Source organism: Pelmatolapia mariae, linkage group LG16_19 (genome assembly GCF_036321145.2).
Source record: "Pelmatolapia mariae isolate MD_Pm_ZW linkage group LG16_19, Pm_UMD_F_2, whole genome shotgun sequence".
NCBI lineage: Eukaryota > Metazoa > Chordata > Actinopteri > Cichliformes > Cichlidae > Pelmatolapia > Pelmatolapia mariae.
The window spans coordinates 18,232,501-18,258,722 of NC_086241.1; the positions used below are offsets into that span (position 1 = coordinate 18,232,501).

A 26,222-nucleotide genomic window follows, 5' to 3' on the forward strand; every position below is an offset into this window, starting at 1 on the left:
TGCCCTCAAATCTCTGGTTATCAAAAAATATACATGTCATTCACTTTTGTGTCCATTTTTTTTCTGCAGATGGAGCAATGTGCCCAGTTCAAAGCTCAGCTGATAGAGTGTAAAGAGAAATCCCAGTGGATGGCTAACCATGTTGAGGACATTAAAATGCAGCTTCACCAAACTCAGCAAGGTACACTTTGATGTGGCATCCATGTTAATGTGGCTAGTCACATCAGATGATCTTGCTTTAAGTACAGTTGACTTTATTTTTGCTTTTCATAAGCAGTCTTTCTTTCTTTTCTAGCTCATACAGTTCTGTACACAGTTACACATTGCACATATTGATTCATCCTTTTATTTGTATTTTTGATAGTCTTATAGAAAACTGAGTAAAAGCAAGAAAGAAATCAACACTACAGTATTAACTTCCTATTTTTGGTGTAGCCCCATGTAATTATTTCTAATTAGCTTTGGGTTTTTTTCTCTGATCTTTCACGGTGGATGGTATTCTGTAGTAGTACTCAACATTCATCTTGTTTGCTTTTCCCCTTTCTCTTCCTTTTGTGTGACTCATGTAATCCCGGCAGCTCTTGAAAATGAAGTGCTGCGTAATCCCAAACCATCTCTTGTTGATCGCTCTGTACTAGAGCTCGGCGCTGACAAGCTGGTTCCTCCTGACATCTATGTGGACAGAACTCTGCTGAGGGCCAGGGTGGGTTATGATGTTTGTGAAATAGATGGCAATCTGGGAGGAAGCAAATCGCCTTGGAGTGATGTACCAGATTCTGATTTGGAGTTGGTAGCTGAAGCCAAGACTCGGATCAAGGAGCTGCAGAGGGAGGCTGAGACTTTAGAGGAAGCTTACAGGAACTACCAGCAGAGGGCAGTGCGCTCCACCATCTCACACATGCTTCCCCCAAGACCTCTTTCCCCACAACAACCACATCCTTCTCATTCCCCTGACTCTCCTCTTAGAAAACATGACCCTCTCCGTTCACACAGTCACTTAGCCAACAAAAAAAAGATCTCACACAGACCTCTGTCTCCTCAGTCTATCCAATCCCTCTCCAATGGCACCAGAAGGACTTTACCATCTGCACAATCAAGAGTTACCTTCTCAGAAGATCATAACCAGCCACAGGCCACATGTTTTGTTGACCACAGTCTCTATTCACTGACTGAGCCTTTGTTCCTAAAAAATGGAAATGCTCCAGATGAAAGCTTGGCTCTATCCAACCACCCATCCCCTACAACACAATCTTCCTTCAAGAATAATCTTCAAAGAGAGCTTACAGAAGGTAATATGTCAAAAAATTGAATAATGATTTATGTTCTCAGTGCTTATATGCTGCACACATGCATGTAAACTGTATATTTTCTATGGAAATGATTTGAAAATTCAGATCAGTCTGTCCAGATCTTTACACATCAGTCTCTGAGCACATGTTTCTACCTCTGATGTGTTTTTTAATATTAAGTCCTTCCTTCTGTTAGGGCCAGTCGTGTCTGCAGTCCCACTTCCACAGCTGTCGTCTGACAGACAGCTCTCTCCTGCCCTCCACAATGAGGTGGTGACCTCAGAGGACTTGTCCTCCGAGCTCAGTCCACCTCGCAGTCCTCAGCTCAGGAGCACAGCACGCGACCATTCCAGGTACCATCTGGCATCACTTTCAAGGACAGTGCAGTGTTTCGCATATGTTTTATGATGACAGTGAATACCAATGCCTATGTTGCCACTGTGTCCTTCAGTCCACCAAAGCTACAGCAAGTCTTCTCCAGCTCAGAGTCTTCCCCACAGCCTGAGAAGATAAGCCTTGAAGATCTCACTGGAGGATTATCAGGTACTCAGTATTGTTCATTGTTGTTAGTTGTTTTTTGTTTAGTATTTTCCCCTTATTGTTTAAAGTAAAGCATAATCAAATAGAATGTGGTCATGTATTTCTGAAGCCAATGTTTGCAGTGTACGTGACTCATACAACAGACTTTGAGCTTCAGCAGTCTGGTCGCTTCTTTGCTGTTGAGGAAGAGGTTCTGGGCCATAAATTGTGATCAAAGGGGAACTTTTAAACTGTTAGAACATAAAGTTCTTTTATAGTACTGTTCATGCTGTTTGACTATCTACAAGACATTCAGTGGAGATGACAAGTTCCCTGGGGATCTATTGTAGAAGTATAGCTCTCCTCTTAAACTGGAAAATCTTCATCGGATCCCAGGATAAACACTCATAGTTTATGTGCTGTTTATTTTAATTCCATGACTGCTGTGCACGATGCGAGTGCTGAAAAGTGTGCTGTGTGATTAATTTCTGTTTGCTCCATCTGTCACTAGAATATATTTCTAGAAAATGATTAACTATATGTTGATAGTGTTTAATCACTAATGTAACAAAATGTGTAATGTATCCAGTATGGAGGCCTAGAATTTTTGGATGGCTGTTTTTTAATGAGTGTGTGACTGGCCTTTCAGTGGCCCTGCACAATGGTGAAGATGAAGGACCGCTGATTATGTATTCTGTGCTGGTCCTCTGGCCCTGTTGCATTATGGTGGCGCATAAAAGATCTCTTTGTGCACGTCTCCCTCCAGAGCCCGGCCACATTCCAGAGCTTCTCCTGGACACTGCTGTCCCTCTCTCTGAGGAGGCCCCTGCTGCCCCCCACCCACAAGACCTCCCAAAAGACCTAATAGACTCACAGGGCCAAACGGGTGAGTCTTAGTTCTCCCATCAACGATTCATAATCTTGCTTGACTTCAAATGACAATACAAGCCTTTTTTCTACTGTACATCATAAGTCAAACTGTAAAAATCAGTTGGCTCATTTTGCCGCCAATTTTCAGTAAACTGCTTTTTAAACCCAAAGGATCAAATTGACAAAGGATGACTCATGTCATTTCTAGAAGTCCCACAAAGTTTGGGTGAATCTGAAAAGAAAGAAGATGAAGAACAAAGGTGGGAAAGAGAGCGGAAAGAAAGAGAAGAAAAAAGACAAAGGGAGCAAGAAGAAGCCAGAGAGAGAGAGCTGCAAGAACTTGAGCGACTAGAGAAAGAGATGGTAATGATTATCTTAGACCCACTTCCTGCAGAAATCCTTTTTATAAGCTAAACTATCTAAACTTCTCATAAAAGGCAACCTTAAACGAATGTTTAATGTGATAACATCCTATTCTAATCAGCTTTTGCAAGAGGTGGAAAATTCAAAACAGGAAGAAGAAGAAGAAGAAACCGGGGTTAAGAAAGGAGTAGATGAAGAAATCAGTGGAGAGAAATATAATGAGTCTAAAAGTGAAAATCCACTGGACAAATACATGAAGATGGTCTTGGAAGCAAGAGAGAAGCAACATGCACAGGTGAGTTGCATGCATGTTTGTCTGATCTTCTGTACAAATTAAACAGGAGACTTGATGCAGACTGGAGTTCTTTGGGATTGTTTTTTTTCTACAGAGCTCTCGAAGAGAAGAGGCAGAATATGCAAGCCCAGAGGCCAAGAGTTTGTCTGAGGATAAAGAAGACAGGTAAATTAAAACTGTTGACTTGGCTAGACAAACTATTTCCGCTTTCTAATTCAAAAGCTGTGCAGGACTTTAATACATACATACATAAGCCTCTTTCAATAACATTTAATTGCTTTTGTGGTTTATCATGGTCCTACTTTATACTTGAGGGTTTTTTTGTTGTTCTGGATTCATGTTGTTAATTTTAAACTGTTTTACTTTTTTTTTTTTACCCTGTCCCTTGAGGCTTTCACTAATAAACTCAATTTTGTCTCAGCATTGCAGCATATTCACACAAGGATGAAGATGATGATTTTTGGTGAGATGACCATCAGTTTGTGGCATCATAATCTGAAGTGTATAAACCTCTTTTCTTGTTGACATTTCAAGAATTTGCTGATCAGTTCCACGTTTTCTTTTTTGTATGAAATTCAAATAAATGCATTTTTTAAAATCTGTATACCAATAAATTCTATCATGCAAAGAACAAAAGCACCACAATTGGAAGAACTTTTTTTTAAAAAAAACATTTTTATTTATTTTCATAAAAACAGTCAACAGGCCGGTGAAGTTGTTTCATAAAGGGGTTTCCAGTCAGACAGGATGGTTTTTGTTTGTTTGTTTGTTTTTCTTTTAACCGATTACTGTCCTCCTGGTGATTGATAGATAGCCTTGTATTTACTTTTTTTGGTTCATTCAACAGGAAACACAACATACAAAGACAAGATGTGACGTACATTAGCTTCATGTACATCTGTCATCTATCCGCTCGACCACTGCACACCTATTGCCAGTCCTACACAAAGCACTGTAGGGTCTGTACCACTGTATCAAACAGATACCGTTTAACACTGGCATTCATACTTTGGCTGAATTTACCATTTATAATTTTATACAACTGTTTAAAGGACTGTTGTTGTGGCTAATTGTTACTTGACAGTTGGAAAGTTAAGTATCATTTAATCATGAGGAAGCCCTTGACATTCATAGAAAATACAGGCATACTATCAGGCAACAAAACAATAAAGTATACTTCTCAAGTGATTAAAAGAACCTAAAAAAAGATCTAACTAATGTGCTACATAGCTTTATATTCTGTTAGAAAAACAGGAAATGGGCAAACACTGCCTACTACTGAAGCCAGTATACATAACTGTACATCACAGGTCACCACAGAAGTGGTCGTCTTTATACAACAAAGTAAAATCTCAAATTATCCCTGTAACTCAGCTAATAAAGATTACAAGTTGTTATTTTAACATTGTGAAAATTGCACATTAATATACAATTATAGAAAATTATGAAAAAAGGTAAGAAGAGATGAAAAATTTTGACCTGTAATAAATTTAACTGAACTTCTTCAGTTCTGTTTTCAAATTATAACAAACACATGGGACATAGTTACGCTTATTAATAGGATTTCCTTTAAATCTAGTCATTTTTGATCATATTGTACATGTTGCAGATAATCACTTCTATATTATTAGCCATCACAACTCTTCATTGGCAAGTACTGACGTTTTTGTTTTTTCCTCCTATGTGCCTAAATGAATACATACAGGTCAGAGTAAGTTTTTCTTGTAGCATTATCCAAAATCTATAGTACTGGGAATCAGTTGAACTGTTGTGCATGTGTGGGGGTGTAGCTACACAAACCTATCTACTATGTCTTTGAGACATCTTTTTACAACTGGAATTGGTTTCTTTTACACCTTGCAATGGGGAATTGTTTGTCCATAGGCTCTAGTGCTCACCTGAGGTAGAGGTAATGTAGGCCATGACTTAAGTAGCTGTACAAGAAAAATCCATAACTAATGAACAACATTCAGACAATCACCAACTGAGATGGAAATGCAAGTAAATTCATAATCATCAAGGATTATAGATTTATAGTGCATGTATTACCAACTATTTTATAAAAGAATCTGGTGCAATAGTTTACTTTCCCTAAAAAGGTCAGTATAGTGTGACGCACAACTCAGACTGGATGTAAGGCTGTTCATTTGTATAATACATCTGCAAAACAGAACAAAAACCAAAATGTTTCATCTTCCTTAGCTGAAAACTAAAGAAGGATAGAGCAAGACTGAAACACTGTGGTGTGCTGTGTAGGAATAGTGCAATGTCACAAGCTTCACCAGCAAAAAAACAACAAACAACAAAGGTTATAAAAACACACGAACATCAGAACTCAGATCACTCTTCCCTACAGAAAATGAAAAATAAAAATTAGCATGAATGAAACTTCACAGAGCAGTTGTGAAACAATTAGTCCAGAAAGCAACACTGATGCATTAGTCTGTTAGGAGCCTGGTTAGTACTGCACAGTGTCAGTTGGCATGTTATTTTAGCTGAGAGTTGCCTTGGTCCAGAGGGCCCACAGTGGTTGGCCACAGTGTCTGTTATTGTAAGTATATGTGCTTATGTATGTGTGCGTGTGGACTGTAAGCTTGAAATATCCTTATGTGTAGGAATTGAGGCATTCCTTTGAGCGTGAGGTGATGTCCTGCAGCTCCCGCTCTTCCTTCATTTTGATGTCTTGGTAGGCATGCATATGACTGGCATCCTTAAGGTAGGCCCAGTTTGCTGAGAGAATCATGAGGAAGTGGATCTGGAAGAGAAGGGTGAGGTGGATGGCCGGTGAGCATGTCAAAGATGCAAAGCAAGCTACAGGAGTCAGAGCTACAGTACGTACATTACGGACATACACGAACGTAAAGTTATGCTTTTTTTTTAAAAAAGGACACTGCGGAAAAAGAAATGTTACGGGTATTGTAACAGTGCTGTTACAATCATTACTAATACTCGGCGTTATTACCTCGCTACACACAATACTACAGAAATGACACTTAAAAGATGAGGTGATGAGTGGAGGAAGATAGCGAGAGGCTGCACATGCAAAATGAGCAGAGCTGTAAAAGCTTAGGTTAGTTCAAAGCACAAGATTCTGAAATTTGCAAATCTGAGCTGTAGGATATATAATAAATAGACCAGGTGGGGATTCTTTTTGTAAACAAAGATTGTTTATTTTATAAAGAAAGTAAAAGCTACAGTCTTTGAAAAACTTAGGAGAAATTTAAATATATGAAATATGGAGTATAAGTAACTATAAACAGATCAAAGTATCTGAAAACTGTAAGCATGCAGGCTCAGTGTTAAGATAAAAACAAATGGCTCTTTAATGGCACTTTGAGAAAGAATAAAGGAAAATGTATGAAACAAAACGCCAACTTCGTAGCTGAGGCAATATCAGGATCAGCTCTCAGAAAAAAAAAAAAAAATTACTGTAGTCTAAAATAGGATCATTTCTCTTTTTTTTTCTTTTTATAAAATACATGGAATTAATCCGAGTCGTAGGGCCTCATGCAGATCTATATGCACGGTACTGGCCTAACCCTTTATTTGTGCTACTTTTGATATGTGCAGTTACTTTGAAATCTACAATACACAGCTGGTTGTGGTAATACTCATCAGCATAAGACATTGAATAAAACATTTTAGTTCAGTTTAGAATCTAACTCATGACCCAAAAAATTAATAATACTGAAGGTTTTCCGTGTTTCACACATTGGTTCCGAAAGATTTTAAGGCTAAGCAAATAAACCAAAGAAATACAAGGACAAGGCACTTTTGCCGCCATCACAGCTCATTTTACAGATGTTTGTACTAAAATCCATCCACACCAAAATGCTAATCTGTCAATCAAAAAATATTAAGCCTGAGAACACCTTCAATATTTGTCATCAGATGCCCACGTGTCTTAACTTCGTGTTGTACGTCTATATGAGCCACGTGCAGTCTAGTGTATTTATCAGATCTCAGAATGTCAGCTTTTTCAAAACCTGCACACTTGTTTTACAAGTGTCTCAGGAGTTGAAGCTCGCCAGCTTATGGAAGGTGAATAACTGCGTTCTTAATACTGTGTGTGTCTTTTTTTTTTTTTTATCTAACTTACTCATGTGGTTTGTGCAGGCCAAAACCACCTTCACAAATTACAAATATAAATAACACTATTGTGGATTTCTAGCTGTGCACATTTCTATAAAAAAAAAAATAATTCTGGTGGTGACATATTTCAATAAGTAAGTGTAAAGGAAAGCAGAACAAACCAGTCAACTAAACACCATCATCCCACTCTGAAGACAACTCTCATCAGGTGTCCTCAGACGAGCATTATCCCTGGATACCAAATGCTAAGAGAAGTATACAGTCAGCTATTTACATGTCTTGTGATTACTAATGGAGAGATGTTGATTTTTTTCTATTCTCAGATTTTGTTGTTTTTTTAGTTCAACTGTTGTCAGTGGCAACGGTGTCTACTCAGCACAGCCTTGAATGGTGCACTGTGTTCCTAAAACGGTTTAAAACTTAGTGCAGCAGTCTTCTCGACTCTTAAACTTCAAAACAGCAAAGTTATAAGTAGTAGCCATCATGTAGATCAGCTGGTGGAAGAGAACAGAAAAGGTGGTAAGAGTACATGCCAGTGACTTCCTCGCCACTAATATTGTGACAAGTTAGTAAAGTGGCCAGTAAGTTTGCAGCAGTAAAATGTTAAAGATCATGAAGTATAATTTTATAGAATTCTAACAGTTTTTTTTTAAAGTGTCATTTCTAAAAAAGAATCCTAATCATGGCACAAAAAAGCAACTGTTCAAAATAGGGTCATGTCCATCTAAGCTGAGGGTAAACAGCAAAATGAAGTTGGAGCTTTGGAAAAGACTATGTTATCATCATTGGTTTGGCTACATTAACCATATGGGAATGAGAAGAAAAGCGCTGGACACATGACCTGCTAATACAAACCATGAGAAGATGGACTAAAACGTGAGGATGGAGAGACCAGATGGAAGCTTACCAGAGCGATGACAGTGGCTCCTGCCCCGGCGCACGCTACGATGTACAGGTGATAAGACAGGTAGAACTGAAAAAAGACAGGCAGCGTTAACAGTGTTTAGTCTTCAATAAACAGAACCCTATGTCACCCTGCTCTGCGTGCCACTTCTGGGATGAGTGATGTTTGCACAAGCACGCCTTACCTCACTGGTGTTGCAGATGTCACCTAGCGTTGATCCACAGGCCTTGCCTGGTGTGGCATTCCACGGGATAATTCCTGTTGTCATAAAATTAAAAACACCTTTACACCTGCAACCAATAGTAGCCTCGTCTCATGCAAATCATGATCAAACCTAAGAAACACAACACCGAGCTGCAATACTACTAAACTGATAACAATTCAGTGTTTCAGAGACATGCTCAACTTTAAACATGAGGATTTCCTCACCATCATAAGAACTGCAAAGACAGCAGTCATTAGGCTCAACTTGTGCACTTAACGTTTTAATGGAAACGTATTATAACCCTGGGGGTAGAGCTGGGCGATATAAGATTTTTTCATATCACGATATGTTTTTTTCATTTCAGGCGATAATGATATATATCACGATATAAGCCAAATAACTATATTTGTAAGATTTAAATGTGCCATTGCTCACAAGTAAAATGTGAAATAATCAGCAGCTTGTTTTGATTTAAATATTTATTTCCCATAATAAGTTCAACAGGGTAGATGTACTTAAGGAACATGAGACTTTTTCAGATAAATAAAGGCAAATATTGCAAACTACACAAAAGGCAGCCGCTAAAGCGTTTAAGTTTCAAAATAGAACAAACAAAACAGACTACTAAATTGTCAATTCCACTTAGAAACAAAATATTAATTCTAAAAATAAATCTTAGTTTGTTTTACAGAAGAACAGACAAAATTGACTAACTTTTGTCAATATCAAATAAACTGAGAACTAAAAGGAAATTCTCAATCTCTCCTTGTTGTATAGCTTAGCTTTTCAAACAGTTTTAACAGTGACTTTAGTCTGACAAAAGCCGAATGACGAATTAGCGCTTTCAGTCAGAGATTGAGCATGCACCGGTTTATTGTATTTCCAGACTTGCTTTCGGCACAATTTACAGTGCGCGCTACTCTGTTTTTTGTCAGACTTGAAATAGCCGAAATACCTTCACACTACGGAACTTCTATGGCCCTTCCGTTCGACAATCTCTCCGGCATTGGAACCATCATCGGTTTTTTCTTCGGTAACCTTCGCTCACGCTCTCGGTTGATTTTTCTCTAGTCGGCAAACTCATTTCCTCCATTACCTGGGCAGCCCGGCTGGCTGCTTCCCAAACAGATACACATGTGCACCTTGGCACTTGTGCTGTACGTAACAAGTCACGTGATGTGACGCTGCGGCTGTGATTGGTTCGGCTCTGCGCTACTTAATTTGGATTGGCTGTTTTTTTTTTTTTAAGAGGACAAGAGAGATGAGGCCTATCGCAATAGTTTAATTTTTCTATCGAGAAAAAGTTATTTCGCAATACATATCGTTATCGTTCTATCGCCCAGCTCTACCTGGGGGTAACCTACCTAAAATTATATATAAATTATATAGCTATCATGTGCCATTTGAGAGTATGTATAAGTAGGCTATACTATTTTATGCATTTATTTGTCTCTTAGTCTGAACTTTATTATTTTTGTTTTAGTCTACAAAGGTATCATTTGGCTTATTTTTTATCAGTACTGTCCTCTTACCTTTTTCTTGTAAATAACTGCATAAATGAATCTTTTAGGACCTCTTTAATGATAATGAGGCCCCACACAGACCTGATTTGCTTATAAGGAGTAACAGTGGTGTGTATAATACGGTATTGGTCTGTATACTAACAGGAAGCTATTCACTGAGTGTATCTCAATGAAGAAAAACTGTGCTGTTCTCTCACCATACTGACGGGCATCCACGCAGATGGAGTCAATGTTTGTGAAGTTAGCCATTGGAGACTTCATGGCAGCACAGGTAGACCACATGTTGTAGAAGAGGAAGACGGGCACAGCAGAAAAGCCAAACACACCGAGCCATGCCACACCCAGGATGTATGTGAGGAACACAAACTAAAGACACAGGAATGTCACAGTGTCATTAAACCTTTTTTGAAGCGTGCTCTATTTAAAAAAAAAAAAAAAAAAAAGTGTGGTGGTATTTACATACCATTCCACTGATGCATCGTCCACAGATGGTGGTCTTGAACTCGCTGTGCAGTTCCTTGACTGCGCTAGTTGTATAGAAACCCTCAGCAAGCAGAATGATCCCATAGAGGAAGAAAAATGAAGCAATGCCGTAGATGATATACTGCATCAGCTGTATTCTGTTAAAGGAAATATTACTTATGAGTTTAGTTGTGCCAGTAAAGCTGGGATACGTTTCAAAACGTTGGACAAAACCGGCCTTTAAAAAAAAAAGAAAAGAAAAAAAAAAGCTAAAAATAGCTCCATACAATGCATATGCATGCATTCTATACAGACATGGTTCATCTTTATTGTTGTGATAGACAGTTTCTCAGTGTAGACAGACAATAAGCCCAAATGTGGAGACAACAGGTGATGCGTGTCTCTGCAAATCATCTGCCAAGAGACAGACTGAGGACGTCTTAAATTAAACAGTGCACTCTAAATCCACCCAAACACAAAACATATGTGCAGTCCTGTTTTATGTTATTCGTCTTTTATTGTCAGGACTAATGGACTGCATTGTAAAAAAGGGTCCATATTAGGACTGCTCTCAAGGATAAGGTAAATGTGGGAGACAACGTCATCTAAAAATAGCCTACATAAAGTCAACCTCATTAAAAGAGCTATCCGTCTTATGGTTTGGACTTGTCTTTACTGCAATGCTTATGCAGAGACACTTTTACCAGTGAGCATGACGTACAATACATCTGATATTAAAGGGGAAATAGTATTAAAAGAGAAAAAAAAAATCAGACTTTAACTGCCAAGTAAGTAATCCATTTGTCAGACTCTAGCAAACATTTGATGCAGCTATTTAGAGCACACAGAGTATGAGGCCACTTACATGTCAGTGAGCATGGCATTATCGCTGGTGACCTTGGAGAAGTGGTTTTCCAGGATGGTCACAGTGCCAGTGAGGGCCACATGGCCACATCCACAGAATAGGGCGACACCAGAGAAGCAGAGGATCGTAGCCACCAGAGATGCATAGGGCACGCCACCTAAACATTTGATGCAGCACTCAAAGCAACCTGTGCACAAAAAAAAAAGAAAAAAAAAAAAGAGCAGGTGTCATTCAGCATCGTGTTTTATTCCAAATCATTTGACTTTGAAAGGCAATGAAAAGAATTAATGTCACTATCAGACCCCACTTCCATAAAAGGGAGCGTGTTTCGCTTGTGGAATATGAATCAAAGAAAAATTAATTATGAGATGATTTGTTACATAAAACATCAATGAAGCCTATCCCAGGGCACATTGCCCAAGAGGCAGCACATACTCTGAACTTATTACTGGTCTGCCACAATCATTTTGTAATCAATTGCAACTTAAATTTTCTAAATAACGATGTTTCATCGTCATTGCTACAAAAGGAAATGTGCAGGCAGTCCCAGCACATCTGTTCAAAACAACTTTCAAAACATTTTCTTGTGGTTAATGCACTTCCTTCAAAAACAACTGCAATGCAAAGCAACACGAGGAAAAGGAATAGTTTGCTCAGTGCCACTGAGGGTTTTTTTTTTTTTTTTTAAATCTGCACTGCTGTAACGTTTCAGTTGACAATTCATCACTTCACTCACAGGCCACTAATGGCTATCCAGCAGGTCAGGGCGATGCATGTGTATCAAGCTTTAAAGGAAATCAATGGCAGCTAAACATGAGGGAAATGAAGTGACCTAGATGGGTCTGTTTGATCCTATGTGCTCTTGTGCCTTGTGAAACGGAGCCCAGTCATCACAACACACTGTCTGTGGAAAAACGCAAACACGCCACAGCCTTTTTACAATCAGATCCACATGTGTATGACAGGATGTTGTACAGCCACAGGACATCCAGGTCACTGTCTGTTCATGTTTTGAATCCCACACCTGGGCCTATGCCTGATTTCCCATCTTTATTTAATACATTTAATGCTGTTAGAAAGAATGTTTTTACAGTACCAATCACTCACTGGGCATCAAGCACAAAGTCCCCAAAACAACAATTCTCTATAAACTGTATTAACACTGTCTACATTTAGATGATTAATTATCTTCACAACAATGTCCATTAAATAATACCAATACATCAGTTGACCAGTAGTATTGGACTGGCGGATAATTAACTTCCAAAAAATACATCAGTCTTAGACTATATGTTGCCTAGAATGTATCAGTATCAATATATGCAACACATGCTTCGGGGAAACTGGGTATAGTGTCACCATATTGTTTGTGGTACATGGTTGCCCTGATTTCTTTAAGCACTGTTTGCAGATCAATTTTTTTCCCTGTTTCAATATTAACATTTCAATCAAATTCATTAATCATACTGGCTAATCAGAAGGAAAAAAACAAAAACAAATATGCCCTCTGCCCTACGATCATCAGATTTCAGTATTTGCATAGGGAGATAGATATGAACAGGATAATGGCATGATGGTAAAATGTATTTTGTGCCCAGGCAGACAAATCTATCCACTGCTGCTAACACAACACCAGCTCTACAACGATCTACAAAAAACAAGCTAGCATAAAGCTATAACCTCACACCCAGAATGATGTTAAAGCTTGACCCCAGCCAAAAAACACAGTCTACTCGTACTCATTTCTGCAGTAGAATTGCAATTGCCATATTTTTCTATGAAGTGTTTCTTTGGGCTGGTTTTCACCAGTTTGGGTTTCGTATTTAAGCTAATACTTACACACTATAAGAAAGCTCTTATATGTGCATTCATTAGAATAGGGATTTATGCCAGTCTGTGAGTATCTGTTAACTGTAACCATCCAACAACAGAAGGGCAGCAGTTGATGAGGTGGCAGAATAGGTCATCTGCCAGTGGGAAGGTCACTGGAGCAATCCCTGGCTTCTCCAGTCCATATGTCAAGATTCTCAACCCCAAGTTTCCCCTGATGCATCCATTGGCGTGTGTGAGAATATCAGAGAGAAAAGTAAGAAGCGCTTTGAGTGCTCAACTTGAGTAAATAGGTGCTATATAGGAACCAGTCCATTTCTTTTTTTATATTTTTCTTGAGGTAAGAGACCAAATGTCTATTGGGACACTGAAAGTTGATTTGTGTCCATGTGCTTTGCCTTCCTTGACAAAAGAAATTTACAGATATATGGCTGCTAGGTCAATACTTTTGCAGTCAGACTGTTTGTGTAGTACAGGGTGATTAAAAACATTTCTATCCCACAGTGAATGAATAGGAGTTGCCATGGCAGCATGTTAACCACAACTCAATGAGCATACCCCACAGCAGAGTCGCTAGCTTCCACCATAGCCCACATTTCTGTAATGAAAATGTCAGGCAGGGAGAGTGGGTTGCTGGGAGTCAGATCACAAAGCTCGACAGGATATTGAGCCCAGCTGCAAAGTAAATACAGTCCACTTAAATAAAGAAGGAGAGGGTACTGTCAGGTAGCTCTGACACACTGGGAAATGTTGGCTAAAAATCAACTTCCCGAGCCCCCATCAAGACTACGTAAGACTATTCACAACTATGCACCACCCTTTTCTATTGTAATGTTTACAGTTCTGTGGCATGCAGGTGTTTCCAAGTGCAAAACCAACTAAATACTAGAAATAAATTGACAAAAGTAGTAATAAACGCCATATTGTGACCCTTTTTTTCCCCATATTAGATCAAGAGTCTGGCAACATACCACCAGATGCCATAGTACAATAGTTTTATTAATTGCCTTACTAGATCTGAAAATGAGAAGAAAGTCCAAACACATAGGAAGTCTGAAATTATAAAATGCAAAAAATCATATTGGCATATCATGGCATGTTTAATCACTGTCCCTAAGCAGCTATCCAACAGAACTGACAATGTTGATATGTCTTAGCTATCACTTAGGTTATGCTTAATAACACAATGAATCATGGGTGGTATTTACACAGCTAAACTACTTAGGTTGTCATTTATGTTCTGGCTGACTGTTATAGTGCTCTATTTCTCTATTCACAAAAGGCTTCTGTCAAAGCTTTACTTATTAGACAGAATCCTGAGATAGTCATTCCTAGTCAAACTGTATAACAGCCTGTTAGCATTGTTGACACAGTAGCACAGCATCAGTTCAATAATGTATATACACACTCACCGGCCACTTTGTTAGGTATACCAATGCACATTGATGCAAACATCTAATCAGTCAATCACAAGGCAGCACCATGTGGCCATGGTCTAGATATGACCTGCGGAACTTCAAACTGAGCATCAGAATAAGGGAAAAAAGGTGATTTAAATGGCTTTGAATGTCACATGGTTAGTGACTGGTCTGAGTATTTCCCAAACTGCTGGGTTTTCCCAAAACCATCTCTAGTGTTTACAGAGAATTGTTTGGGAAAAAAAATATCCCGTGAGCAGCAGTTCTCTTGGCAAAAGTGTCTTTTTGATGTCAGAGGTCAGAGGGGACTGGTCAGACTGCTTTGAGCTGATAAGGTAATAGTAACTTAAATAAACACTCTTTAAAACCAAGATATGCAAAAGAGCATCTCTAAATGCACAACAGGAAAGCATGGCTCTATCCTTCCTTTTGTCAAAGGTTCAGGCTGGTTTTAGTGGTGAAATATTGTTGGTGATATTTCTTTTATCTGAAAAATGCAAGCCAATGGCATGCAAGCTAGCATCCCTGTTCGTCATCACTGGAGATTTATGTAATCACTTGTTATTATACACCTAATTCATCCTGCAGCATGGGGAAAAATGTGCTATGGAAATGTGAATTCATATTGTTTTATTTTGAGATAACTATGTGGACCTGCTGTGGAAAATAAAATATCTCGGTTAAAGGCTCGAAACTGAGTCTGCTTAAAGGGCATTTATGCTAAATATATAGTAAAACGCATTTTAAAATGTAACCACTTAATCTATTAAGAAGGCATTTCATGGTGGTTAATGTTAATAGCATTTCTAAAATATCTCTAAGGAAACAATGATACTGGAAAATCAATTATGAGCTTTCTCAAGAAGTAACATCCATTAAGTTGGGCAAAGTAAACAAGAGTCTCACTATTTTTAGATGTTAAGCAAGTACTTGTTTTCCTTTTGTTTACTGTCACTGGTTAGTAACCATGATTATGATGGAGATGCGTGTTGTGGTGTTCAGAGGTTTTGGTCAACTGTACAAACAATAGTTTGTGGATTTATCGTTAGGTTTACACGCTGGCATATTTCTTGGCTGGGAGCAAGAAGTAGTACTTCTTGATAGCAACAACTCCTGTTTAATGTTATTGGACAGTTTAGAGGATCATTGCATCTAACTCCAAAGGCCAACAAACGAATCACACAAAACTTTACAGAGTTCTGTAATCTGTGTATCTTATTGTAAAATAGATTGTTATCTGAGAGTACAGTGTGGGATTACATTGAATACAGGATGTTGCAGGATGTTGAAAATCCCTGTGTTAGCTAAAGTCCTCCGCCTCCACGGGGGGATAACAGTAGGAGCTGGTGACTCTCTAAACAACAAGCTTGTAATGAAGGGATCCCACTGGCTTACTCTGGGTGGAGGACTTTAAATGAAAATCACATTGGACCCTTTTCCTCTGATGACTTTCACATGCTCCCACTCCCTGACTAATACTCCTAGTTAGGCATCCAACCACTTCCTCTCACTCTATTGTCCATCTCTTTGCGACAGCAGTAGTAGTCTGGCCTTACAACAGAAGCTATATTTGACACATTTGTATCACGAGGATACAGGGAGAAAAAGATGTTTGTGTGATTTTTTTTAACGTGTCTGTGTGGGTGACATTGTGTGAGAGAAACAGAAAAAAGAACATGAAAAGAAAGAAAAAAGAAAGCGAGAGTCCAAGAAGCCTGGATACAAAGAGCCAGTGTGTGCAGCCCCAGACTGTCCATCACACTGGACTCTCAGGGGCCATTCAGAATAGCACTGAACCGCGGCCTTGCTCTTCCGGCCCACAGGCTGCAGGCCCAGGACAAGCTCACCACTGAGCTCCATCCTGTGTGCCCCTCCAGCACTGTACACAGCTTAGCCACAATGGGCCACAGCAGCCTCTTCACACTCCAGGAGGATCCTGTTTGTCAAAGCATCTCAGACTGTCAGCGTGTGAATGAGATAGCTTATTAAGACCAACATGAGTTGCAAAGCAAGCTGGAATCTGAAGTTATAACACACCGAGACGAAGACAGACAGAGACATACGGCTAATGAGAGTAAAGTGTGGAACTGCTTCTGGGTCCAAGACCTCTAGGGGTCCAAAAGCACCACAATTTACTAGGTGTCAGTTTTGTTATTTTGTCTTTTTGCTTGGTCATTTTTTACTTCATTTTTTGAGCATTTCATTCCTTTGTTTGATAGCCAGCAGTAGCTCGAGACAATATATGAGTAGAGAAAGAAAACTTGGGTGTCTCACTGGACTGGGAGATTCACAGATTACCCTTCAGGTTGATTCTTTATTTTTTTTTATATTTTTTCTTATTTTGTATGTTTGTTTTTGTTTTTCTGGAGTTGGATAACAAATAATTTGATCACTTGTAAATTTTGTTAAGGGATTATAAAGGGCAAAATCTAGTTTCATCAAATTACCACATACCAGTAGGCATACAGGGAGTAATATCATTACCAGTCATTTCTTGATTTATCTGTCCAATGAAGTTACCACACGCTGCACACTGAGATCTGAGTCATCACTAACCCCTTCAGCTGACCTTGCTGCATCACTGCCACCCTCGATCCCTCAGCCACAGTCATCAAGCCAACATAACCATAATCAAAATCTTTAGCTGGGATGCTTGGTAAATGTGGAATAATGTCTATTTTCCGCTTTAGCTGAACAGAGAAATGTGTGCCACATGTGAGCGGTGTTTTGGAAGACTTTTCTTTTTTTTTGGTACATACCAGACACAAACACAGTTGCACCTATCCAAACAAAGAATAACACGCAGCACAAGCATAAACAAGCACTGCATATTCATATGCACATAGAAAAGTATGCATATGATATACAAGCAAAACCCCCACGCAGATATAAACATACTTGGATACACACAATTTATAGTGAACAGTTTGCAAACCCTCAATTTCTTCCCAGTTCCCTGAACAACAAGCTGGCTTCCAGCTCCATTAAAAACACCATCTAGTTTCAATTAAAAAAAAAGAAGAAAAAAATCTAGGCTCATTGCTAACAGATGTGTTTGTTTACAGCTAATGCTAAGTATTGTTGTTTGTTGCTCCATTGGGGCAAACTGCCAAAACACCACTTATGAAAAAAGAGTCTTATTTTTCCACGCGCTCTGCTGAGTGGAGCGATAGTTAAAATTGCTCTAATGGCTATAATGGTAATTCTCAAGAGATGAGGGAGCATGGAAATTCGTTAGAGGTGGTCTCACTGTGCTTATCTCAGAAGAGAAACCTAAAGACTGATTGCAATTCCCCTGACTGCACATGCTAGGGGAGACTTACAAACATATAGGATGTGTTCATTAACGCTAACAGGCAGTGCTGACTGTAAAGGCTCATCATTTTTTATGTACATGTGGGGATAAGGGAAATAAGGAATTCTGCGAAGCTCTGTCATCTGATTATAATGTCATTTGTAGTGTCATCAGTTTGAGTCTCTTTTTCTTCATTCTTTAACTGGGTTAAAATAGCTAAGCTATGCATCAACCAAAAATACTTTAAAAAATGCAAAGGCTAGTTCTTGTTTCTAAAAAAACATGATAATTTGAATCTGCTTGCAAAGTTACTGACCTCACCACACTGTCAGCAACCTGAGACATATGACTGTATTTTTTTTATGACTGCTTGTCTTATTTCACAAAGCGCGACAGAAAATTCAAGGATTCCTGTTGATTCCTACAAGAAGGTGATGAGCAAGTTAATGACCCGCTCTCGCTCCCCCTTTATTGTACAAACTCCTCAAGGCTATTGATGTAACACTGCTAATGTCAGGTTCATTTATCTTTGTCCTTGCTCCTCATCCGCCTCATTAATCATCAGTCCTCCCCGAAAACACAACTCAAACGCACCCTGTGACGCTAGCATGATGATGACCTGCGGCAACACAACGTCCCTCCTGCTGCAGGAGTGGAGTCTGCTGAAAGCAGCCCACAGATTTAAACTAATTAGATCATACAACATGCACAGGCAATTTTGCAAATGAACTGAAAACTTTGGTTCAAACAAAACAGTGAAGCATGGATGTTGGTCTAAAATCTAAAAATCCCCCAAAGAGCAAAAGCTGAAACGAAACCAAGCATGCTGGAGAAGGTTAAAGCCCCAGCAAACACAGCAATGAAAAGAACTGAACTGGCTCTTTGTAAGTGCTCATTGGTACCTCTTTTGTCCTGCCTCTGGTCTTGGTTTTCGTCTGATTGAGTTTCCATGGTTGTTTTTCTTCTACCCAGCAAAAATGTTTTTTTTCTTCTTCTTCTTTTTTCAGCAAATTCTCTCTTCCTTTCTCCCCCTGACACTCTCGTTTCTCGTTCTCTTTCCTTCCTGCATGGCTCTGCCTTCTGTATCTCCGTCTCTCACTTGCCTTGCTGCTATGTTCCATCATTTAATTGTGTCCTGCCTTGTGAAGGCAACTCTCCACAGTAAATCACAGCTTTTGTTTGAGATCTTGTCAGGTAAGCACTTTCTTGAGCTTACTACATGCCTTCCTTGACCAAAACTTTTATATATTCTCTTTGAATAAATCAACAGTTTCTTAACCGACAGTAAAATTAAAGTTTCCTCCTAATGACACAGAAATCTTTGCCAATGCCATGAACACACTCCTCATTCTCCTCCTCTTGGGCATCCCTGTCTCAGAAAGAAAAGCAATGGGAGGAAATCTATCTGGTGACAACAAGAAAGTGGAAGTCACTACTTTAGCTGCGGGTGAAAACTATAGCTTAGGCTGAAAGCATATATGCACACAGTCATCTTTGTCTATCTCCCATGTGACCAGAGTCCAAGAGAGGGCGAGAGTGCATGCTGTGTGGTTGTGTTGTGGTCAAGGGTAAACCCTTCATCTTCTGATTTGCACCATATGCCCTCTGCTCCTGCAGCATACATTAGCAACCTCTGACCGGTCTCTTCCCTCCATCTGGTGGTTTCTAAATCATAAAGAGGACACATGAAAGGAAGGCACATCTACATTTCCTACACGGGGACGCAGAGCATCCTCTGGGCTGATAGAGACAACAGAGGAAACAGCATGTGAAAATTGAAGAAACAGAAAATCACAAAGAAAAAAAAAAGACCTGTAAAAACTTAAGGAGGGAGAAATTAAAGCCAAGACGATGACAGTATGAGAAACAACTCATGAAAATAACGGGGCCAGGCCAAAATGAATGATGAGAGATGACCAGAGGAGGAGACAGTGAGGAAGATATTGGCTGTGTTTGTTTGGCAACAGCAGGCCGAGGAGCCCCAGGGGCATGCTAATGAGAGAAAGGCCTTTCAGCTGAGGAAGGGGGGGGGCTGGTGGAGTAGAGTTGGAGTGGGGTCTTCTCACGGATACCAGACCTCAGAGATGAGGGGGAACAACAGGGGAGGGGAGCCTCGGGGGTCAGGGAAGTGAACTTCGCAGGGATCCCACAACAACAAATGCTGCATTAATCTTCAAGCGTTTTTACCATCAGCCCCATTAAAGCAAGAAGAACCAACATGTTCCTTGTGTTTGAAGTGTTTGATCTCTGCATATGTGCGTTAACAGCTGATTCAGTGGATTCCACACTTGTGATTCACATTAGGTATAACAGGAGCTCAAGTAAAGCATCCAGTGAGCCTGATTATGTGCAGGACTAAATGTACTGGAGTGGTCGACACTGGATGCTTCATGTTACTGAGAAAAGACAGGAAAAAAAAATTAAAAGTCAAGATCAATCCAGTGATCCATCTGCAAACCTTTAAGTGTTTGGACAACAACATGTTTATATCATTTGTGTGAAAGGAAATTTAAAACATGTGATCAGAACAGGTCAAAATGTGCTTTAGGACTTATTTTAATAAATTCTCGATTTTAGTACCAAAACATGTGCCTTTCATTAAAAACTCTCACTGAATAAACTTTTGTTTTGGCATAAAGATCATAGTTATCACAGCAAATGCATCCATTACTTGGGTGAAAAAGTGCTATAGGGCAAAAAATAGAAGTAGTATAAATAGTATTTACTGACAGATGTCTTTTGTAATGTTTGTTTGTTTTTTTATCTAAAGCAGGACGAAAAAAAATGAAGCAAAGTGTTAAAAACTCCAGCAGAAATGAACATATCTAAATTCCACCTTTTTGAAAACTGTACTCACTCATTTAAATTTAATTATGGCTTAAAGTTATGTACTATTGGGGACATGGCCTCTTCAATAGGAGGATACCAAAACAGACAGTACATGTGAAATCTAAGGAAGCATGCTAACCAAGCTTAGCTGATAACTTATCAAATTTGGTCACTTGTGGCTCCAAAGTCCAAAATGGAGCCTAGATGTTAAAATAGAGGCTTGAAATACAGAGATTTCACCAATGCTATGGTTACCTGTTTAGGCAATCTATAGCACTGGTAGCTTGTAGTGAACATTCAGTTCTGAATATTTAGTTCAGTTCATTCAGTTAAATGTGGGCTGCGTTCACTATCGAGTCTCATTTCACTCCACGATATCTAACAGTAATCTCTTTATAGCTTATAAGCCAAAAGACAACATAGTGAAGGAAGAAGAGCCACAAGAGGCCTAGGGAGCAGGTCAAACACTCAAAATCTGCATTTCAACCTAAGTGGTTAATGACGTTTCTTTGCCTTGTATACAGTAATGAGCAGACTGAGATGGCCAACTGTGGTATGAGCCTATCTGTAATACAGTGGTGTGCAAAGGTCTTGAGGTCCACCTCATACTTTTACATTTTGCTTCCAAGGAGCCAGACGTTGTCGTAATTTTTAAAGTGGTCTTTAGCCATAGTTCTTCAGGCCTTCTGAAGGCTTTTCTTTGGACATTGTCTGCACTTTTTTCACTCATTTTCAGTCCACTCCTTGTACCTGAGCATTTTCAGAATGTTGACAGAGAACAGAATAAATGACAACCAACATCCAAAGAAGACATTTGAATGTCCTTAAAGAAGCTGGGAGAACTGGGCGATGACCAGTGTTAAGGTGCCATAAGGTCATTTAATTTGTCCACCAGTGAGTGAGATACTATTAGTATTACATTAAATACTGCAGTTATCATCAGAAACGATATAGTGTCACTCCTTTGAATGTTGACTGGTGGTGCTTTTACAGCAATTAAATGAAGAAAAATGTCATGCAAAGTAGAACTCAGTATATGAGCTGAACCAAATGAATAAAGCCCAAAAGAAAGGCTGCACTCAGCTTTATCTAAAATACTAACAGGCTGTGGGAATAATCATGTGAAAGCCTGAGTGTTGCAAGCTCAGATTCAGTGTGGACACAGCACCACGCCCCTACTTGAGGACACAATCTGAATGATGATGAAGCTCATACAAATGTGGGAGGCTTCATTGTGGGTCAACCTTTCACGGTGTGAGACTCGGGTCCTGAATGCTCACCAGTGTTCAGTCACCCATGAAGACCTGCACCCCTGCTTGGCTCACACTATGGAAGGAGTTCTCATGGAACCAGGTCTGTGCCCAGGCTCAAGCACTACTTACACCCATCAAAGGCCTGAGAAAGCAGGCTCACCACACGAGAACAGAGGACGACAGTTTAAACCAAATGGGCATGTGGCATCGACTATGTCAGAAATAACTAACTGTGAAGGTTAACATCTGTTGTAAAGGTGAAGAAAAGCAAAACCAAATGGCGAGCTGGTATTTTGCTGTGCTCATGGAAAAAACTTTAACAATCCACATCTTTAAGCTTGAGATTCTTGTGAACTTTGTTTTGGTCATTTGTTGTAGTCAGTGAGTTTCTCTTTTCTAGTGGCATTAGTGACCTAGTTTTAACCGCAGTCCCTCTTCGTATCTCGATCTGCTTTGTATGTGTGCCTTTATGTATGGCATGAATCCAGGTTATTGATTGGTACAGAAGCATGGCACAACAAACCCATTATGCAGATCCATTCATTTGTTTACTGACCCATTTTCATCTGCTCTAGGAGTCTACAGAGAAACAAAAGCCATACAAATTCTCTGACATTTACTGAACAATCAAACATATGATTTATTTGAAAATCCAAAGTTTTTGCCCTAACTCAATCTAAAAGTACATCTGCTCCTGCCATATTATGATTAAATGAGACATTTCAATCTATATAAGGCTCTGAGTTGCTTTACTACTACTACTACTACTACAAAAAAAAAACCTCAGTGGAAAAAATGGTTTTAACCAAAACTCATTATAGAAAGACGTGCTCTCCACAAAACAGGGAAACCACGGTGGTTTTACTTCCTATTGGCTTTTTTAAACAAATGAAAATCTATTTTTCCCCCTAATAAATTCAGTGTTTGAGCAGGTTCAAATTTGAAAGGTATCAAATTCTTTAATGAAGCAATTCTTAAATAACATCTTGGTCTTGGATGTTTTCTGTCATTCCAAATGTCTGTAGTAATTAGTAAGATCCAAAGACAACTTGTGTCTAGGGCTTTGTATCAATTAATCCTTTGATAATAATCCAAATCCTGGGGTTTTTAAATGTCAGAAATGGCACCAATCCAAAGGCTCCTTTAAACACAATGACTGAAAAACAAAGATACTCTGCAATCTCATTTAAACAGCGTTTAAGATGATATTCTTACCAGATGTTGTTGAAGTTGAGCCTTAATTTGTTGACCTTATGAACACAAGACTTCGTTTCTGTAACCAACCATTACCCAACCTCAAAAATAAGGTCTTAAAACCAATCCCTGCATTCATTGGTGGTGTAAAAATACCATCCCATGGACCAATGCATTGTTCCTCACGCAGGAATTCCACCACAAGAATACAGCTGTTCATATTTTGTGCAGCACGGTAGCAAAAACTAAACCATGCCATTCAATTTATACCACCGTCAGAGACATACTTAATATCTTGGTATAAATGCCATCGTACAGATTCCAGATTTATTTTGTTCTCTCTGTATTTATTGCAAGCAAACAATGTCCATTGGTGTTTGACTCAGCACTTCTCTAATTGCATGTTTGTGTTACTATCGTGTCAGGGCTGGATATGGAGCAGCACTCACTCAGAGAAGCCTGGCAGCCATGTTTTTCCTCTAAAAGTGACTACCCAACCCTGACTCTCTGGCACCTCTGTAGCCGGTGTGGTTTTGGCCTAAGTGTTGGAGGTAGAGTAAAAGACACAGATTCTTTGTATTATCCAGGCTTTCTAGCGTACAGTACTTTGGCTACCGTTATCTTGGCTTGGCTGCACAGACAACAATTTCCATATAGTATCAAATCCTTAAGAATTTTATAATTTCAGTCTGGAGTCAAAACAGTAAATCAGTGCCAGGAAACTTAAACCAATGATAAAATGATACAGAAACACATACACATCATATTTTAACGATATGTGCTGGCATTACTGTTTGTTCTTCTTTCAGCGTGCACTAAAACTTTTAATGATATCTGTGGTCTGTAAGAGGCTTTGCTATCCTTGTGTTCTGCCTCAATCAAGTTATGAACCCAGTCAACCAACAAGAGGTATGTCCAGTCTCCACTCCAACCTCCATTATCTAGTTTCCTAGACGGATATTCCAGGGAGTAATGAGAACACCAAGAATTCCCCAGAACATTTTTATATGACAAAAACGTTTTAAAAAGCTGTTGAGGTTTTCCATGTTTTCAAATGATACAATAACAACACCATTAAGCAATTTGCTTTGACACTAAAGTAACATTTTGTTTAGTGCATGCCTCTCATTCCCTGACTCCTCAGGAGGAGGTGAAACAAGCTGTTGTGATATAAGAAATAAGCATTTTAATAGTTAAATTAGGCGATTTTTAAAAATCCGATATTTCAATATATGGACCGATATGTAGTTATTTATTTGCTTATTTACACTCTGCCCAATCCTCCGCCAGTCAGCTGTCTGTGTTTGTGGCTCCAAACGTGTTGCAAACAAGGAAGTTGAAGAGTGTTCTCTGGTGGACAAACTGTGAAACATGAACTGTCATAACATGGTTGAAGGGTGTTTTTCCCAGTCCATCTTTACTTTTTTAAAAAATGTAAATTTATTGGCTACTCTAAATGCCGGTATTAACAGATTAGCAAATAAATAAATCTGTCAGGCTCTAATTCGAAGTGCTTTATATACGCAAAAATCTGAACTATTCAGAAACTAAAATTACAAGAGGAAATTAGCATAGAAATCAAGACAAAATAAATAGAAAAAGTTAGCTGAGGACCAAGAGCAGTTGGTAGTAGTAGTTCAAGATGCCCCAGTAAAAAATAAAATAATGATTCTAATCACAATATTTGATCTACTTTTGAAAGTAGATCAAAAGTAGATCAAATATTGATTAAGTAAAAATGTCTACATGTTTAGCTGTTAGCTACTCCTAATCAAGTCTTCCAGGCAATCTTTTGCTGCCATTTGCTGAAAATGGCAGTATGCTAGGGCAGAACACCACAACCAAAATCACTGAGCTCATCACTTAGGCTTGAGCAGCAGCTTCTTTAAGATTCTCCTTATAGACTAAATGCAGTTATGGCTCCAAAGGTGTATACTACTAATCTTATCGAACCAAGCTAGTTGAAAGGTCCATTAAACTGCACTAAGATTAAAAATAAATCCCACAGGACTTCTCTTAGGGGTGTTAATCCTTTAAATACAATGCCTATCACTGTAAGCATGTTTATATTTAGCCTAGAACAAAGACTACTGAGATGCTTTCTTTGTTACTTAAGTGACTAGACAGCAGTTAAGTTTAATTATAAGGAAATTAATATGGTAATGAAATTCTGGAACAATTCTGCTGATGACTGATGATACTGATAATATTTCTTCTGTTTGTTTATTTTGTATTTGCTGTCATCTGCTGTGTCTTTGTACCAGGAAATAATGAAATCCCCGTTATAAAAAAAACGTTTCATCTCTGAACATTTAGTCAGTACACAAAACATACAAGATACATAAATATTAGCCAGACATTGGCAAATATCATTTTATTTGTAATATGTAATATAATATGATTACAAGTAATATAATTGAATTATAGGAATTACATTAAAATAAATGAAAATTATTTTTCCTGAAAATGAACAAGCAGCTACAGTTATTTTAGTTATTGACAATCAGAAAGATGCATGACTAAACTGACAAAGGCATATCTTTTGAGATTAATGGAAAATGCTGATGCACACGAAATTTAGAGTATTACTTAAAAGGATATTCGTCAGGAAAATCAAGCCCATCTTGTAAGGATGTCTAGAAGCAGCAATAGATTTTCCGTTTTGATGTTTCACGGTCCATATGTCCCCCTTAAACTGGTGAGGACCTGACAACACAAACGTTCTCACACTCCAGCTGCTGTGATGCAAATAGCACCGTGGCTGGAGACTTTCGTATTCCTACTTGTTGCATGTGTGCGCACTCATGTGCGCACACATGGACACAATAGAGACATAAAGAAACACGAAGACAGCAGACGAGACTCTCCAGCTAATTCTGGGGTTGCCTCCTGTGCACAGGTCCTACCCTCCTCTGTGTCTCCCCCGGCGGCTGGGACCTCTTGCTTTGCATCACTCCCACCGATCTTATTGTCCTCCACCTCATGCTGCCAACCTCCAACCCCTGACCCTAGACTT

At 39.0% G+C, this 26,222-nt stretch overlaps 2 protein-coding genes across 3 annotated transcripts in view; one reads left to right on the top strand and one right to left on the bottom strand.

Moving 5' to 3' along the window:
- The window catches only part of ofd1 (OFD1 centriole and centriolar satellite protein), an 11,329-nt gene extending 7,374 nt beyond the window's left edge, over positions 1–3,955 (top strand). Inside the window, exons 15-23 of the mRNA XM_063499814.1 lie at positions 70–181; positions 579–1,289; positions 1,486–1,642; positions 1,741–1,832; positions 2,575–2,694; positions 2,887–3,041; positions 3,163–3,336; positions 3,431–3,501; positions 3,758–3,955. Coding sequence (XP_063355884.1) covers positions 70–181; positions 579–1,289; positions 1,486–1,642; positions 1,741–1,832; positions 2,575–2,694; positions 2,887–3,041; positions 3,163–3,336; positions 3,431–3,501; positions 3,758–3,803 — 1,638 coding nt within the window. The 3' untranslated portion in view covers positions 3,804–3,955. The remainder of the gene's footprint in view (positions 1–69; positions 182–578; positions 1,290–1,485; positions 1,643–1,740; positions 1,833–2,574; positions 2,695–2,886; positions 3,042–3,162; positions 3,337–3,430; positions 3,502–3,757) is intronic.
- A 32-nt stretch (positions 3,956–3,987) lies between these two features.
- The window catches only part of gpm6bb (glycoprotein M6Bb), a 30,103-nt gene continuing 7,868 nt past the window's right edge, over positions 3,988–26,222 (bottom strand). Inside the window, exons 2-7 of one of the 2 annotated variants that reach the window (XM_063497427.1) lie at positions 11,388–11,574; positions 10,524–10,680; positions 10,258–10,426; positions 8,517–8,590; positions 8,336–8,401; positions 3,988–6,091 (exon numbers count right to left, since the gene is read on the bottom strand). In XM_063497427.1, the coding sequence (XP_063353497.1) occupies positions 5,942–6,091; positions 8,336–8,401; positions 8,517–8,590; positions 10,258–10,426; positions 10,524–10,680; positions 11,388–11,574 (803 nt within the window). In that variant the 3' untranslated portion in view covers positions 3,988–5,941. Of the gene's footprint in view, positions 6,092–7,287; positions 7,923–8,335; positions 8,402–8,516; positions 8,591–10,257; positions 10,427–10,523; positions 10,681–11,387; positions 11,575–26,222 lie in introns of those variants that run through there. The other variant, XM_063497426.1, reaches the window with a different exon arrangement.